Genomic DNA, 16719 nt, shown 5'->3' with positions numbered 1-16719 from the left:
GGAAAAGACTTTCTGTAAAAAGGTTGCCAGTATTGTCCAGCAAGCATGCAAGGTATTTCTCTCCTGCGAAACCTAAACAGTCACCTCTATCTGAATCTCTTTAGTGAGGAGCAGAGGAGCGGACACAACCACTAAGCTTTATGCAAATGATTGTGTAATGGCGTCACAATATGCAAATTAGCGTAAGGCGTAATCCCCCCCCCAGCGCCACAAATTGCTTTCTAATCTGTGCTGTACCACACTGTACCAGGTTAACACTGTTTAAGATTGAAACTTTGAAGTTGTTGTACAAGAACAGTGGGAAACACTAAATCTGCAGGGACCGATGCATGACCCAAAACACTGAGCCCCTCCCAACTTCTTTTTAGCAGTTAGAGTAGAGCAGATAAAATTCAGAAATAAAATATTTTGCAAATATCAAATCTCTGTTACTATTTATATCAATGCAAAACTTAATGCAAATTAAGACAACTGTTCATCAGCATGCAAGATCACTGTCACTGATTGATGCCATGATGTAACAAAAAAGGGTGTAACCAAATCAAGTGCTGGTGTGACAAAATGAGAAAGTTGGTAGCACCTGCTTTCCAGTGGAAAAGTTAGTTTAAAGCCCTGTTAGTTAACGTGTACCAGCTGAAATGTTTCGTTGAAGCCCAAGGCAAAAGAACCCATCACTTGAGAGGTTCAGTTGCAGTTCACAGCCCAACTGAACACTTGCAAACTTTAGACACTTTAGGAATAAAATCTTGTCAAGCTGAATTTCTGTGTGGGGCTGTATGGATTTGACAAATGAATAATTGTGCTGACATACTTTGTCATGTTTGAGAACTGTCATAACAGACTAAAAGCTGTGCTGAAGTCATAAGTGATCACTGTCTTCATTGCCATTTACCCTACTCAACATTAAATTGAGACTGGTTTTGTTTTAATTGTAATTGTGAGTGGCCAGTAGTTCAGATTCATTTAATTCAAAATGAAAAAATTTAATTTTAATTGAAAAGTGGCTGGATGCTGAGATCTCAGAAACATCCCAAAACATGCTGTGCTTACAGTGCTTCAGGGAGTTGCTCATTAGGATTCCAAATTTGCACCTACTAAAATAAAATAAAAACCTTATGTCTTAGTACAACTGCATTACTGCATTATTTTACCTCATCAGCCCTTTCCTAATCACTCGTCGTCCTGTTTCAGGTAAACTAAGCAAGGGTTTTCCCATTGCTTAAAATGAATCACAACAGTCTAAAAATCCATTTGAAACCTTAAATGTTATAGACATCTAGGCACAGTAATTTTGGCTTTGTGTTTTTTCTGTCTTTCCATCCACTTCAGTAGATAATTTCATGGTGAAACTCTGTGCAATGTGGTTTTGAAGACAGAGGCAAAGACAAGAGCCTGGAGTGACATCTGAGGAATATTTTATACAGTTGATACAGCCAAAACCTGGCGACACTAAGATCCCTAATCAGAGAGGCAAAGAACCCCAGGCATGTTCTCATACTGTAGCAATGCTACAAAAGCAGCCAGAGAATGCCAACTCCAATTTAAAACCGTGACAGCCGAAGAGGGATTGAGAGGAATTGCGGTTAGAAGGATGTGAAAAAAGGTGGGGGAAGGTTTGGGCAAGGCTCAGACCACTGAGGAGGAATCTCACGAAAGTGAAAAGATGAGTGCTAACTCGTCTAATACAAGCATTTGTTACAGTGCAACACATGTTTGGAATGTTTAAAAGCACAGCCAGTTTGGAATGTACACTCTAGTTTAACAGGTGCACAAAACGTCTTTAGTCTATTATAACCAACTCCTGCATTAAATCCTACCTTCATAAAGGTTATAATCAGTTTTTATAAAACTGTTTTAGAGAAATGATACACAGACAGGTGGTTCTATTATTTTCTCCATCCCATTTATATTGATGAGGGTAGGCTAAATAGGGGGAAAAAAAGTTGCAGTGAGACTACAAGTTAAGCCAAACTGTAGCCTACTTGAATTGCCTATTTAAATTATTGTTTGTAATTATTAGCTGTTTGCTTCCAACATGAACTTCAGGAGCTTTTACATCACAACTACTGTATGTATTCCAACAGTGACATTTTCACTTGGGCTAGACAAAAAATTTGCCCTCGCAAATGTAGGATGAGTCTAGCACCAACATAGATAAATGTAAACGTTTGTAATTAACAGCTTTCTCGTTTGATCACTTCACAGCGTAGAGATCTTGCAAGTGAAGCAAATCCCATCCCTGCAGTTTACGGTTAAGGATAGATAAGGATCTCAAGTCAATGTGTCTTCAAAATAAGTGTCTACAGTTTCACTATGGGGAAAAAAGCATTAGATAGATAGATAGATAGATAGATAGATAGATATTTGTTGATCCCCAAAAATGGGAAATTACAGTGTAACAGCAGCACACAAAATATAAATACATACAATATACATGAAATAATAATAATAATACAAATAAAAGAATAAAATTTAAGAATATAAAAACACATATTTAAATATATACAAGATGGGAAAATATTATATTACAATATTATATTACATTAGAAAAGAAATGCCAGATTATCATTTATAACCATGCTTGGACTCTTTACATTGAATTTGCAGTCTCTTCAAACAGTCAACAAAAGCAAAGTGTCAGCTGCGGTAATGATAATTCTATCTGGCGCTAACTCCTGGTCCCTAAAGCCACACAGCATTATTGAAAATGCTAGATTCAAAGGGATGACACTGTCCCAGAAACTGAGGTAAACAATGCTCAGTCTGGAGCATTTGATAACTGAAAGTAAACTAGCTGAGAAAGTTATCCAGTGTTAATGGAAAGTGTGCTATAGTTTATTTGGCAGAAGAAAGCATTTTCTGGGGCATTGCATTTGAATACATAATTGATTTATTTTAGTTACACATTAACCTTTTAAAAAAGTTTTAAAACCTGTAACTTTGTGGCTTAATCCAATTAGTTTTGAATCACAGTGTAGTGTATCATTACAAATTCATCTGTATCATTTTTGGATTAGGGTGTCGGACTGTAGATTGCACATCTAGAGTTTGAGATGGAAAAATACAGTACAAACCCTAACATTGTTTATATTATAGTGAGTACATTCATGTACTGATTTTTACATTTTCAAGTTGGTAATCTGCTCTCAGAAAGCAGAGGTGGCTTTGTTTACCCCCCCCCCGTCCCTCTATGTCCCACACTTACTAAGTGAGACTTCAATGACAACAGATGTGGCCCTGTTTGAGTCCATGCACCATAGTTGTAAGGTCAGTTTTGGGTGCATAGCAACAAAGGGCCCCTGTTGGTTTGAAATGGGGGCCTTACAGAGTAGTATTTTGGGATAATTTGAACAATCAAAAGATTTTGGAAGCTGTCCCACCTTTTTGTGTTTTCTTTCAGTGTAAGGATCTCCCAAAGAAGCCAGGAAGGAGTAATGAGGTCCGCCATAAAACATTCACAATAGTCCCTCTGAACCCAGCCTTGCCACTGTTGCTGTGGAAACACACCTTCAGACCACTTTATCTGCTCTATCAACACAGCATTGAGCACAAGGTGCCAACTTCCCTGCACCTTTTAGACTGGTACAGACATACAAATGAGCATCATTTTGAAACAAACGTGTGCCCTTTTATATACATGGGTTATTTTAGAGCCTGGGTTCATCACCGTAATTTTTTTTTCTGTGAAAATTAGCATTCATAATTTATTAGAACCAAACATAACCCGCGATTTAGCATGAGAAGGTAAGCGATAAAATCACAGCTCTTCATGAGAGCATAGGTCCTTGATTATACACAATCATTTTGTCAAACATGAATTCTATAAGTGTTGGCTACAGAGAAATTAATAAGTAACAGAACATGAAGAGCAGATGAAGACACTTAAGAGTCAAACACAAAAGATGCATTATTTATGAAAAGCTTCAAAAGTCATAATGGTATATCACTAAGGGAATGGAAAACCTACGGGCTGTTCTATGTGCTCTGTAAAAAAAATAGTTCAAATGGCATTTATAAATCTTACTATCAGCTAATGAATGCTGCTCAAAATTTACAGCAACTGATAAATCTAGAGAAATGTCAGATGGGATAATGATTTGCAGTCCTTCGTTAAAATCCAGCACCCAATCAAATCTTTTCTGACCTTCCACTGTCTGTATTCAAGACCAGGTGGCCCTCCCAAGAAGATGGCACACGTGTGTCACATTAAAAACAAATCACGACTCCCATCTGCCATGGTACTGAGGCCGCTAGTTCCTCCCTGCATGTAGTTAGCTTCCTACAGACTACACTATAGCCATGAGTAGAATAGCTAATGTCCCCACTAACAGACTCACCAGTTGGCACATTAGCCTCAATGTATGGACTAAATTACAAACCTTAGGACTGTTCTCAAGGCTACGATACAATGTTTTTTTGTATGTACGTACATGTATGTACAAAAGGTAAATATAAACAGTTTTTGCACTAACTTGCAGTATTTAAGTAGCAGTGCAATTGATTTAAAACTAATCACAGCTTTTGTCAAATTGTATTTAACTTACACTTACTTAATTGAAGTTAATACCTGACATGTGCTTTTATCTTGGGATACATTTGGTTGTCACATGGATGCTGAAAGTGTTTATAAAGATTGGTTGAAGCTGGCGAGGGGGTATCAATCTCAAATAAGCACTTATTCGGTCTTAGTACCATGAACCATTCTTCTCTTCGGGACCTTTTTGGTATTAATGGTATGTTTTGTTGAGGGGAGGGTCATGCAATTTCTTTTAGTCTACGTGTAGGGTCCTCCAACCTTTGCATTCATGTTTGGTACATATTTTCCATTTAGCTCCATGTAGCTCTCAGTCTCGACCCACCATCGCTAGCAGATGGGTCCCTCCCTGTTTAGTCAGCCAGAAACTTCCCAAACTGAATAAATCTTGCCTGCACATGAACACAAAACTGCTTTACTACTTCCATCGTGTTGTAACTAAGACATCTGCTGAATAAAGAATTGCATTCATTAGCATAATTGCTGTACTGTTCAGTTCAAAAACATCAAAGACACAAGCTTACAAAAACATAGCAAACCACACGTGAGCTTTTATTTTGAAAAGTCATAGCTCGCGGACAGCACGCAGCCGGGAGGGCATGAGAACTCAAATGTTCTTTTGGTCCGAGTGATAATTTGTGAAATTGTACCAACTACAGCCTTTTCAAGTTATTTGGGAAGGAAGGAGTGGTAGCATGCAAGCTCCCTGTGCATTTAGTATCCATGCTTATTGTGTTTCCAAAACAATGTTATTGAGTAAATCTACTGAAATAGCCAACATGATAGTTGAGTGTGGTGTGTAAGGGGATAAGGCTGAGGTTACTCATGTATGTCATGGTTGTAAAAAAATAACAACTATCTGTATGTCTTTGCCAAGTGTAAACCAGAACAGGAGACATTAATAAATATTGGGATGAGTTTTGCCTTTTTTTCCAATCATTTTGGAGTGTCATAGAAAAATGTGTTACTGGTGATGGTAGGGTCAAGTCTTTTTTTGACTGAAGACCCCAACATTCTTTCAGTATTCTGTTACATAAAACACAAACAGTCTGTTATACTGTATCTGTATTTTTAGAATCTTCAGGAAAAGTACCTGTTGGCTACTCTTTAGTGGTCCCTGTGACATATTCCCTCTGTTGACTTCATCACATTTTTTGAGCTGTAATGTTGTGAGGGGGATTTCTGAGAGTCACTAACAGGATTAAAACAAGAATACCACAGCAGGCTGAAGAGCCTCCTGAATTCAGGCATTCAGTAAAGAGTAGGAGCCTTCAGGGTGAGGGTTTTGGAACAGATGCTATTTTTCTAACAATGCAATGGATGTTGCCTGAGCATGAATTTAGCCCACCAGCACACCAACAAGTACCTTGAGACAGTCTTGTAATGAGAAGGTGTGTAGATGAATAAAGCTGAACTGGAACCCATCATATCCCACATTGTGAGCAAGCTTTGATTTGAACAAGAGCAGTTTGTAAGAAAATTCAAACTTAATAAGAATTTTAACAAAATACCAAAGAATGGTTCTTGAACAATACATCTTAGCAGAAGATAAATTACTTTGCATTTCTGCACGGTGCCCTTTGGGAAGCACTGAACATAAACTACACCCCTACACCATGGTGGAAATTTACGTTGTGGATCTTTGATGATATTTGCAATTGAATTTTTATTGCACAGCTGATGAATGTAATAAACCAGGATAATTAACAGAGAAGAAACCAATTACCACACTAAAAGTTATTTTGTTCATCTGTGACTACAGTTACAACACAAGGACAAGCATATATTTAGTCAATGTACTGTAAAAAACAAAAACAAAAAAAACAAGCACATAATTATTTACATAACACCAACACAAATGTAGTGTTAAATTAACAATCATATTTAACACAGTGTAAAAGGAGAGGACAATATTACACAGAGCATTAATGTTCCAGTGGACAAACAATAATTGTATGCTGCATTAGGATTGCATTTTTGGAAAGATGCAAACATGCCTGCAATAGTTCCCGAAGATTCCCGAAGCAAAAGGATGCTATTTAAATGCAACTGAATAATAAACGCCAACAATGCTAAAATTAGTCGAGTGATTTTAGCTGAGTGAAATACAATAACTGTTTTCCATAAAAGCACTTTGTACCATTCCAAGGCCATTAGCTCGGAATAATGGATCACAGAACTTTCCTTTCACACTGAACTTCCCACCAAGATAAACACAACTTAAGAAAGAGGTAAGTGATTTTTATTTGAAAATATATAAATAATTAATTAAGTTGTCCATTTAGTCAATGTTGCATTCAGGGCATGATAGGTAGTGTTTTACAAAACAGGCACAAACGGAAATCTCTCCTTTGTTTTATTCTAACTTCTTGAAACAGTTTTGTGTAGAGGGTCTTGACTAATCAGAAGCTGTTTTGTTCTACATAAAAGCTGACATAATGGGAAGCTTAGACCTATTATTTTTGAAGAGTCAAAAATAGACGGCCTTGAAAACATGCTAAGACAGTTGCAGACAGGTCCTTGTAGAGCATTACAGTAAAGTTATACAGCCCTCTCGCCAAAGACAACTCACTGCAGTGTCCTTAAATCACACCCACGTTAGTGTCCTAGAATGACACCCATGGCTCTAGAAGCCTGGCAGGCTCTTAGCGTATATACTAAACTATACTACTCACACGCTGCTGTCAGGGAAGGAGAGTGAAAACAATGTCGATTTGATAAACCTGTCAAATCTTAAATAAAGGTGGTTTAAGCTAAAAAAACAACTTAGTCAGAATGTGATGAAAGGAAAAGTGTCAAGCAGGATCCTACAGCACACCATCAACATAATATAATTTAAACTCTTTCTTAGGCCTGGTGGTCTGTCTGCCTAAGTGCAATGACCTGCCTCAGGGAAATGGAGTGGGCCAGAAGTACTGTCATTTCTTCCAAAATACAAAGATGTGAAATGCTTCTAAAAACAATACAGCTTTTTGAGGGCAGGTGTGCAAATATTAAAGAAATACAAAGTAGTTAAAGTATGGATTATTAATATTAATATATTCAGGATTTAACCAGTTTGCAAAGTTAAGAAGAAGACAAGCCACGAAGACAAGCCACGTGTAGATAGCTGGGATAGGTGCACACTCACGGCTTTCTTAAATAAGCCGCGGTATCAATCATCAACAGATTTACAAATGCAGAAATGGGGAAGACTCATGCGCCATATGTTTCACCCGCTGAGCAGCAGCTTATAATGGTAAGTAATGAGGAGGTGAAGCATATATTATTCAAAAAGGGAAATACGGCTGTTGTTGCGTAAGGATTTAAAAATATCTACTTAGCCTACCAGTCACTCCACATTTTTACAAAGTTGTGTGCTACACTGTGTTTTAATTGCTTTTAATATGCTTGCTTTATGTGTTGGTTTTATTGCTGTAACAGTTTTTATGTAATAAATGTGCTGTTTTCAATGTAAAGTGTCTTTGAGTAGCCTACCATGTAAAGCACTAGACAATTAAAACATTTTTTTTAGCCTACTTTGCCTTAAAAGTGAGCAGAGGAAATTAATGTTCCTCTGGAAATGTACCCCAAGGAAACCCTTATTCACAACCCGAGAACATGTTTTACAACCATATGCACTAATCTCTATAAGCTATGTCTAATTTTAAATATATTTCTTCAATAATTGTTCATACAGAACAAACAGAAGGGGACAAAAACTAGAAAAAAAGTAAGTGACTTCAATACACACTGTACGTACATATGTAAAATAATGTATTATTCATGTTTTTTTTATTCTCCCAAGCTCCAAGATGACAAGTGACAGCACCAAAATAAAAAGATTAAGAAGCATCGTGGTGTTCCCGGTGTGATGACTGTACACTACACTATATATCCAGTATATACAGGCCAAGTTATTGGTCCAGTGATGTGGGACTAATTGAGAAGGTTACGAAACCAAAGTAAGCTATAATACCTAATAAAAAACATTAGGCCTACATAGTAAGGAGTAACACAACTTTTAATGAAGGTAATGCAAATGTTGGTATACATCCTTTATTAGAAAAGGAGAAGCAACAAGAAAATGAAATCATAAATGTATTGGTCTCTGACCAGTCTTCCATTTATGTCATCTGGGAACATAGCTGCATTGGTCCACTTAATGTCCGGAGCGCGTCCTTTATAAACCTGAAGCTGCATAGACCACAGAGGCCGTGCTGCGCATCTCTATTTTTACAGAGAAAGTGAACATTGACGCGATGCACAGGTCTGCCGGCAGGCAGCGGCCACGTTCAGCACCTGCAGCCGAATGGTGTTGCTAAGAACGAGCAACCATTCCTAACCATCTAAACAACTGCAATAGTAGGGTTTAAACTTGTGACAATAATAGTGACAACTGAGGCATGTTAATAAAAATAAAGCAGAGCAGATTCAGAAGACAAGGGAATAACTGTTAAACATATTTATTTGGGATCAGGGCGGCAGCTGATTTAACACATGAGACTCCAGGATTAATCTTAGCCTGGCTGTTAGCCTGCTTTGGACCAGGCTAGCCGTAAAGAATAAATCTCCATGGTTACTTGGCTGGGTTTAATTCAACCGGCTTTGGTGCAACCAAGTCAAAGCTAAATTTATCCTGGATGACTTGAATATCATGGCTTAATTAACATGTTAATATTCCCCGCAGCCTTTAGTACTCATTGAACATAACAAGGGGTTCAACTCAGCTGAGTGTAGAAAATTGTGTCCGACAAATGTGTAGAGGTTTGTCTGTAACATATTCCATAATAGATTGCACAGTATACAAATGTGTGATCAGTATGTTTGCATGCATGAATGTAGACATAAGTACATAATGTATAAAAGATATAGCACATTAACAGAGTCACATCGCATATTAGTAGTAACACAGAATGAGTTGAATGTGGGTTTCTCAACTCAAGAGCCAGTTTAGCTTTTAATATTATCTTTATAATGTCAACTGTAGGTCAAAAGAACCCATTTATTATTAACAATGAATATTTCCTCATTGACTGTGACAGACAATACCACAGTACAAGACACCTGCCAGGAGAAAAAGAGGTCGGTATGTGCCAAGTGAGGGACAGAGTTTGAAAGAATTGCTTCTTTTCTGGAACATCAACACTTGAGAATAAGACAGGTGGTGTTCACCAGTGCATATATGCACCTTGCTACCACTGAGGGGTGTTGGAAATGACAGGTGTGGCTGTCCAATGTGTTCTGGATTTTAACACTCCATCCTCCTTTAATAACTAATCCTTCCTCAATAACCATTCTTCAGGTGAGGCACTTACAATAGTCCTCAGTGCCTAAAAACATTCATGCTCAAATATAAATAGCCATTTCCACTAAATAAAAGGTGTCTTAAAACATTTGGGTTTGGGACAGAACATCTCCCAATATAAAATTGCAAGCTGCCACTGCCTCTGATCTTCAGGGAAGTAAACAGAGATATTTTTGAAGTGAGAAGCCTGAAAACACAGGCTGAGACTAAAAGGAAAAGATGATGATACAGGAGCAGAGGCCATAACAAATCACAAACAGGTACATCAGGAACGTGGTGTTAATGCTTTGGTTTCTCCTGAAAAAAATATCACTTCAGTTCTTTTTTTAAGGCGTTTCTAGGCCTCTTTTTTGGATAAGTCAGCTTACACTTGAAAGGGGAAGGACCTCCAACAAAGAGCCACAGGTTGGAGTCGAACCTGCAGCCGCTGCATTAAGGAGTAAACCTCTATATATGCGCGCTCATTCTACTAGGTGAGCTAATCAGGGTCCCTAATTTAGTTCTTTTATAAATCACTGCATTGTGCCTGATGCGTCTGTATTGATGTAGTTACTCTCATCTTGAACAATCAAGCACTTCTTTGTGTCTGTAAGTATCAAGTATATACATGTTGGGGTAAGTAGACAAGCTCTATGCACCAAACTCTTCCTGATTAGGCAAACGTAAAGAAGATAAGTGGGCAGGCAAATAGAAAAAGAAATAAGAAAAGAAAGGTAACTGTGGGAGGTTAGCTGGGCCAGAGATAAACGTGGATCTCATCCTAATTATTTCAGCACAGCGTGACACATGCCTTCGCAGAACACCATAGGAAAAAGAGGTGTTCTGAAGAGTGGGAGTGTGAAAGTTTAAGTTTTGACACAATGCTAATTCCAAACAACACTGACAGCCAGGAAGGCTCCAAGAGAAAAGGAGAGGAGTCTGCAGCGGTGAGAGCACTCAAGTTTAGAGATATTGTTCGGAGATAGATTTGTTTTAGGAAATATTTTTGGTAATGTTTGCTTAATCAGCATTGTGTTTACAACAATGGGCTTAGGAGAGCACGCATTCTGGCAGGTATGAGACTTGTTCAGGACAATGATTACTTATATGGAGGCTTTATAGACAATAGATCCCAGTAAACAACACTCTGGGGCAGTTAGTGCAAAGTCTGAAAAGGCTGCAGTTGTACAGACAATGAATAAGTCAAATGTGCAGTAAATAAAGCATTTGTAAATATTTACTTTTGTATTCCCTCAAGACCGCTGGGGTACATAAAACACAAAGAGTTGATCCTTGAACAGTAGTTTAACCCTTGCTTAGAAGGAATCTCATTTCCCAGCATGCTCTGGTAGTGGCCTTGAGTAATGGATCTATAGCTGGCTTGGGTTGGCTTTATAGCTGGCAAGAGCTTTTCAATACACCTGAGGAGCACTTTAATTTAATCTGTCTCATCAAGGTCAATAAATGTGTCTAAAAACGCAATTTTTGGGACATACTAACCGTTAATAGGCCACAATAATTTTAGAGTGACCATTTTGTAAAACTTCCCATAGGCAGTTTGGTGCCATACACTGGAAATCAACTCAACAAATGAAAACAAATGAAAGTACATTTGTAATCGCACATTCCTTTCCATACAGTATTTAGTAAAGTACACAAGGAGGGCTGTGAGAAAAGAAGGATATGGGAGATTGGGAGGAGAGGGTCTCCCAAAGCTCAGAAGAAGGCGGAGTTGTGGGACAGGACAGAGGGTGCATGATCAAAGCCTATATTTTGAAATCACTTACTTCTCCATTAGTTTGATTAATGGGACCAGACTCACAGTCAGACAGAGGCAAGGGGCTTGAAAAATGATGCAATTACAGCTTTTTGAATAGAGGGCTGAAAAGGCCTGCTTGAACGGAGGATCTGGAGGAGATTCTACAGGGCATCCTGGACAGTAGACTACCTCCTCTTCATCCATCCTGCCACACACCCTGAAGCCCCCCCCCCCCCGAGGTTGTCTCTCATTCAGGCTTACTGCCCCCTTCTGAGCCGGGGGGAACATAACGTAAATTGTGATTGATATGCATCTGCAGCATCTTTCAATGTTAGCGTTGTGTTCTGTTTAATGCTCAAATGATGCTTCACTCCATTCCCTAAATGCAGTATTTATTCACTTAACATCTTCGTTGTCAACATGTTTTTTCAGCACATTTATACAGTTCATGTGACAAACATGTGTTGAACAATATGAAGAAAATATCAAGTAAACCTCTTGAGTGATCAGCTGTAATTGAATGCAGATTAAGATGTATTAATAAAACTGTTATCTTCTAAGGCTTTGAAATCACGTTCACTTTAATAGGGTGGAAATAATGAGACTAAATGCATACAACAAACAAAGCTACTATTTTCTAAGGTTATATAAGAACAACCAAAGCAGTTTGTGGTCTCAATAATAGGACAGTGCCTGAGCCAGTAAAGGTTGTAAAGTAAAGTAAATGCTTATCTGCCAAATGTTTTTGTGGAAAGAGACTGTTAGGTGAATAAATGTTATTAGAGAATATAGGTCAGCTGGAGAAAAGATTAACTAAGGTATTATTCAGACAGACGTTTCATGTGGACATGAACCTTAATGAATTCCATTGTACAACTCTAGCTGCTTTAGTAACCCACTGACTGTGGGAAGCAGTACAGGAGACTAAGCAACCAATAGGTCAATTAGATTCAAGTTTACTCGTTAGCTTAATAATCGCAACACCAAGAAAACTAGAGGAATAGACTGAGTAGAAGACAATCAAAAGACACACAGAGAAAGAAGGGTATGGCAGGCTGAATTCATACTTGTCAAATTCTTCATAATGTAATTCATTGAAGTATTCAGCTGAATGCAGCAAGGTACATGGCATGTCTTCTGGAAAGGAGAAAGGGCAGGAAAACCTTTGCTTTTATTCTGCAGTTCTTAAATGTCACCCAGTCTGTGGAGTTTTTATAATAACTACTTTCAACACTTTCTGTTGTTACTCTGATTATTTTTTTGCTCTTCGGGGGTTATCCTGATTATTCCTGTAATGAGACAGCAAATGTCTATTTCTTGGAAAGTCTGCGAGACTTAGGTACTCTTACGTTTTTTTATCTGCTTTGGGTAAAAACACAGACACAGTCACAATGCCCATGGCTGAACGTAGCACCTCAAAAACCCTGTCATGTTATGTCAGTGTGTGTGCCTTTATGCATGCTTGCTTGCGTGTGTATGTGTGTGTGCATGTGCCAGTATGTGTATGTGTGTGTGTGTGTGTGTGTGTGTGTGCACGTGTGTGTGTGTGTGTGTGTGTGCAAAAATAGTTATCACATGGGGATCAAGAAAAGTAAGAATGCTTCAGTAATAGCTGTCGCAATGCCCTTTGGAGAAAAGTAAACAAGAGTTTAGAAGGGCAGATGAATGAAAGCAAAAGCAAAAAACATGAATCCAGAGATTCATGAAATACCTTTCTGGCATGGCCCGAATTTCATTTTGACGGACTTGTTGGCAAGACAATGCTGTAATATTCTAGCTCTAAAATGACGCCTAAATAAGTGTTGGCACAAAAACATCAAGCAATATTCTTAGCAGAGTGTGAAATACAAGTTCAAAATATGTCCCCTGTGCTCGTTTACACATTAGCATTTACAGTGTTTCTCTTCTGAGTGCTCTTTGTTTTTTTTTTACATCAGAATCGGTTAAGGATTTCATTCCATGCTTCCAATGCAAAATAAATCTGCTAATGCTAATGCAGAAGCACTCACAGCTGTATGAAACTCCCACAGGCTTGTTGGGAAAAACTCTTCTTAGAACAGCAGGTTTCTGCACTGAGGTGTTGATGACCTATCACGCAAATAATAGCCTCATTAAATGGTTGTGACTAAATCCATAACACCCATGGTTATGGATATGTGGGAATCTATATACCTTTGTAAGCTATTCGAATTTAATAGTCAATCAAATTATGTGTTACTGGAAACTACACACATTGAACATTGTGTTATGTAAGACTAAGTAGAAACAGTGTCTTGTTTAATTGTAAAAGCGGTAATATCAAGCTGTTATGGTAATATCAAGCTGTTCTGGTAATATCCCAAATACATAAATGGATTGAAAAATACAAAACAATTCATGGAGCTGGTATAATTTTTTTAGAATATCTCCTGTTTCTAAACTGAGCGTATAGTTCCTAATTGATATAATGCAAACTGCATGTCTTTACATACAGTGTATATAGGACTGTATATAGTTATTAGTTTTGGGGGTAATGGGTTTCTGTAATCAGATTACATTTGTCTGTGATGCAGTGATGTAACACATTATTGTTGTAATAAAATAATAATAAAAATACAGTTGCTTATCAAATATTTATTGCGTTACCAGTTCTTCAACTATCCGCCTAACGTGAGGAGAGAATTAAATATCAAGCGTCCGTTTTCATGCGTGTTTGCATAACACCATAACACTTGTCCAAGTAGACAAAACAAAAAGACAAAGCCACCGCTTAAGACAGCTTTTGAGGGATTTAGGTATGCCTATTGTTTCAAATGAGTTGCGCAAAAGGACAAAAACTTGATTGTGAAGTGTAAATTGTTTCCAGGTCAACAACACCTCTCCACCGCCACAAACACAACATCTAACCTAAGCTAGTTGCTAAAGACCTCCAGGCCCTAAGACGCGGATGAAAAGAGCATGTTTCCAACACCAGCCAAGGGCCGAGACTTGATTTTTAACAGCAGGTAAACAAAGCAAAGATAAGTGGGCTTGTTGAATCGCCGTCTTTCCGAAACAAACTGGGCAAACTGCAGGTTATAAAGAGCAGACCCCGCCAGTAGGGAGAGTGGGGTAAGATGAGCCAGTGGATAAGATGACTCATCCCCTGTTTCTAGGCAACTATTCACATTTGGTGTCATGTGACCATACATTCTGAAGGACTCCATCATTTCTATTTTGCTGTGAAGAGGGGAAGCACATGGAAAAAAATGTAATTTTTATTTCTTCACAAAAACACTTTGCTTGTTAAAGTGAATTTTCTGCATTGCAGGTATACTAGCTGTTGTGCCAAAGCAAATGTATCTAGGTCTTAAGTTTTGTATGGGACATGTTGGTGATTTGTTAACATATAAATGTAAATGTAAATGTGCTGTATTTATATAGCGCTTTTCCAGTCTTAACAACTGCTCAAAGAGCTTTTACATCTACAGGAAACTTTTACCATTCACACACATTTATACACTGTGGCCGGGGCTGCCGTACAAGGTGCCACCTGCTCATCAGATAAACATTCACACACATTCACACTCCGATGCGCAGCACCGGGGGCAACTCGGGGTTCAGTGTCTTGCCCAAGGACACTTCGACAATGACTGCAGAGGCGGGCATCGAACCACCAACCTTCCGATTGGCAGGCAAGTGTGAATAAACCAATGTGAATCATTAAGCTAAAGGTTAGCCTGAATTAGCTAGGCTATGATGATTCTCAAACAAATTGGAAGTACCTAATAGATTTTTTGCCTATAGCACCTTTCTCATCACCACAAGCCTGTAAACATAAAGGCTTCACTGAAGAGAAGGGAGAGCATTGCAGCGCTTGGGAGCTCTTTACCTATATAAACCTATTTTATACAGTCTATGTTTAAAAATCGTAAACAAGGTGAATCGAGATTGCGATTTTACATTTTAACAATTTAAAAAGCAGGCCTACTGTTAACCATATTTCATACATTGCATGAAAGCTATCATACTAAGAAGATACAAAAGAAGAACCAACTGGGGCTCAACACCCTTAGAGGAGATGGGGAGATGTTCGGGGCAGAAAATCCATCTGATTGATGGCGAAGGACAGAAATATTGACAGGTCAACACTGCGGAGGTATATAGAAAAGAAGGAGGTAAAGAAAGTCAAAACAGTAGGATACAGTGGAACAGCGGAAGCCAAGAAGGTCTTCACAGAAGAGGTAGAAAAGGAGCTTGCCGATCACATCACAACGTTGGCTGAGCAGTTCCATGGCCTCACTCCAAAGAAATGCTGTGAACTGGCATTCCAGTTTGCACAGAAAAACAACATCCCTGTCCCCAACAACTGGACAGAGAAGTGTCTAGCGGGTACGGTGTGCAGGAAATTACATTATTCATTAAGACAAGGCTGACATCTGTGGTTTCATGCTACGGTATCTAAATAGAATTTATTATATTTCGTTGGGTTAAGATTGGTTCAAGAACTTTATGCCATTCCGCCATCTCTCCTGTTGTGTGCCTGAAGCAACATCTTTGGGAGGAGCTACAGCCTTCAACAAAACTACAGTTGAGGAGTTCTTTGACAATCTGACCATAGTGATGGACAGGGGACAGAATTAAAATATTCCATAATACTAATACATTTTCATGGCAACTATAGCGTAATACAGGAGTAAGGTACATTTACTGTACAATATATTGGCATGTGCTTACTGATCAGCCACAGTTACCAGGATGTGTATTCAGGGCTGTTTAGTAGGATTTTAGCATTGCTTGAAAAGCTTAACAATTCTGATTTTTTTTTCATCATGGCTCTTGTCTTTTATTTTTTAGACTTTTTTCAACATGACGCACAAAGTTGATGAAACAGGTGTCACAACAGTGCCGACACTAAAGCAAGTTGTGGCGGAAAAGGGAGAAAAAAAACAAGTGGGGGCCATCACATCTGCCGGAAGAGGAGAGCTTGTGACTGTGGTCTGTGTAGTTAATGCTATGGGGAATGCAGTGCCTCCCATGTTCATCTTCCCAATGGTTAGATACAAAGACCAATTGGTTCCTCCACCAGATGTGGCTGGATCAATTAAGACACCTTTGCTGAGTTTCTTTAAAATCTAGTTCAGCATTCTAAGTGCTCCTCTGACTATCCCATGCTGCTACACCTTGATAACCACAATACCC

General features: G+C 38.5%; 2 protein-coding genes across 4 annotated transcripts in view; one reads left to right on the top strand and one right to left on the bottom strand.

Moving 5' to 3' along the window:
- Positions 1-16719, bottom strand: part of grid1a (glutamate receptor, ionotropic, delta 1a) — a 230198-nt gene that overhangs the window by 53668 nt on the left and 159811 nt on the right. The gene's annotated exons all lie outside the window — the stretch shown is intronic.
- Positions 15533-16155, top strand: zgc:113274 (uncharacterized protein LOC552925 homolog). The gene is given in 2 exon segments (XM_034897594.1): positions 15533-15603; positions 15605-16155. Coding segments are annotated over 2 exon segments (420 nt in total). The 3' UTR covers positions 15954-16155.

This window comes from Etheostoma cragini, chromosome 17 (genome assembly GCF_013103735.1).
Source record: "Etheostoma cragini isolate CJK2018 chromosome 17, CSU_Ecrag_1.0, whole genome shotgun sequence".
Classification (NCBI taxonomy): domain Eukaryota; kingdom Metazoa; phylum Chordata; class Actinopteri; order Perciformes; family Percidae; genus Etheostoma; species Etheostoma cragini.
Note: the sequence above shows the minus strand (reverse complement) of the source record. Positions and strands in the feature narration are given on the sequence as shown.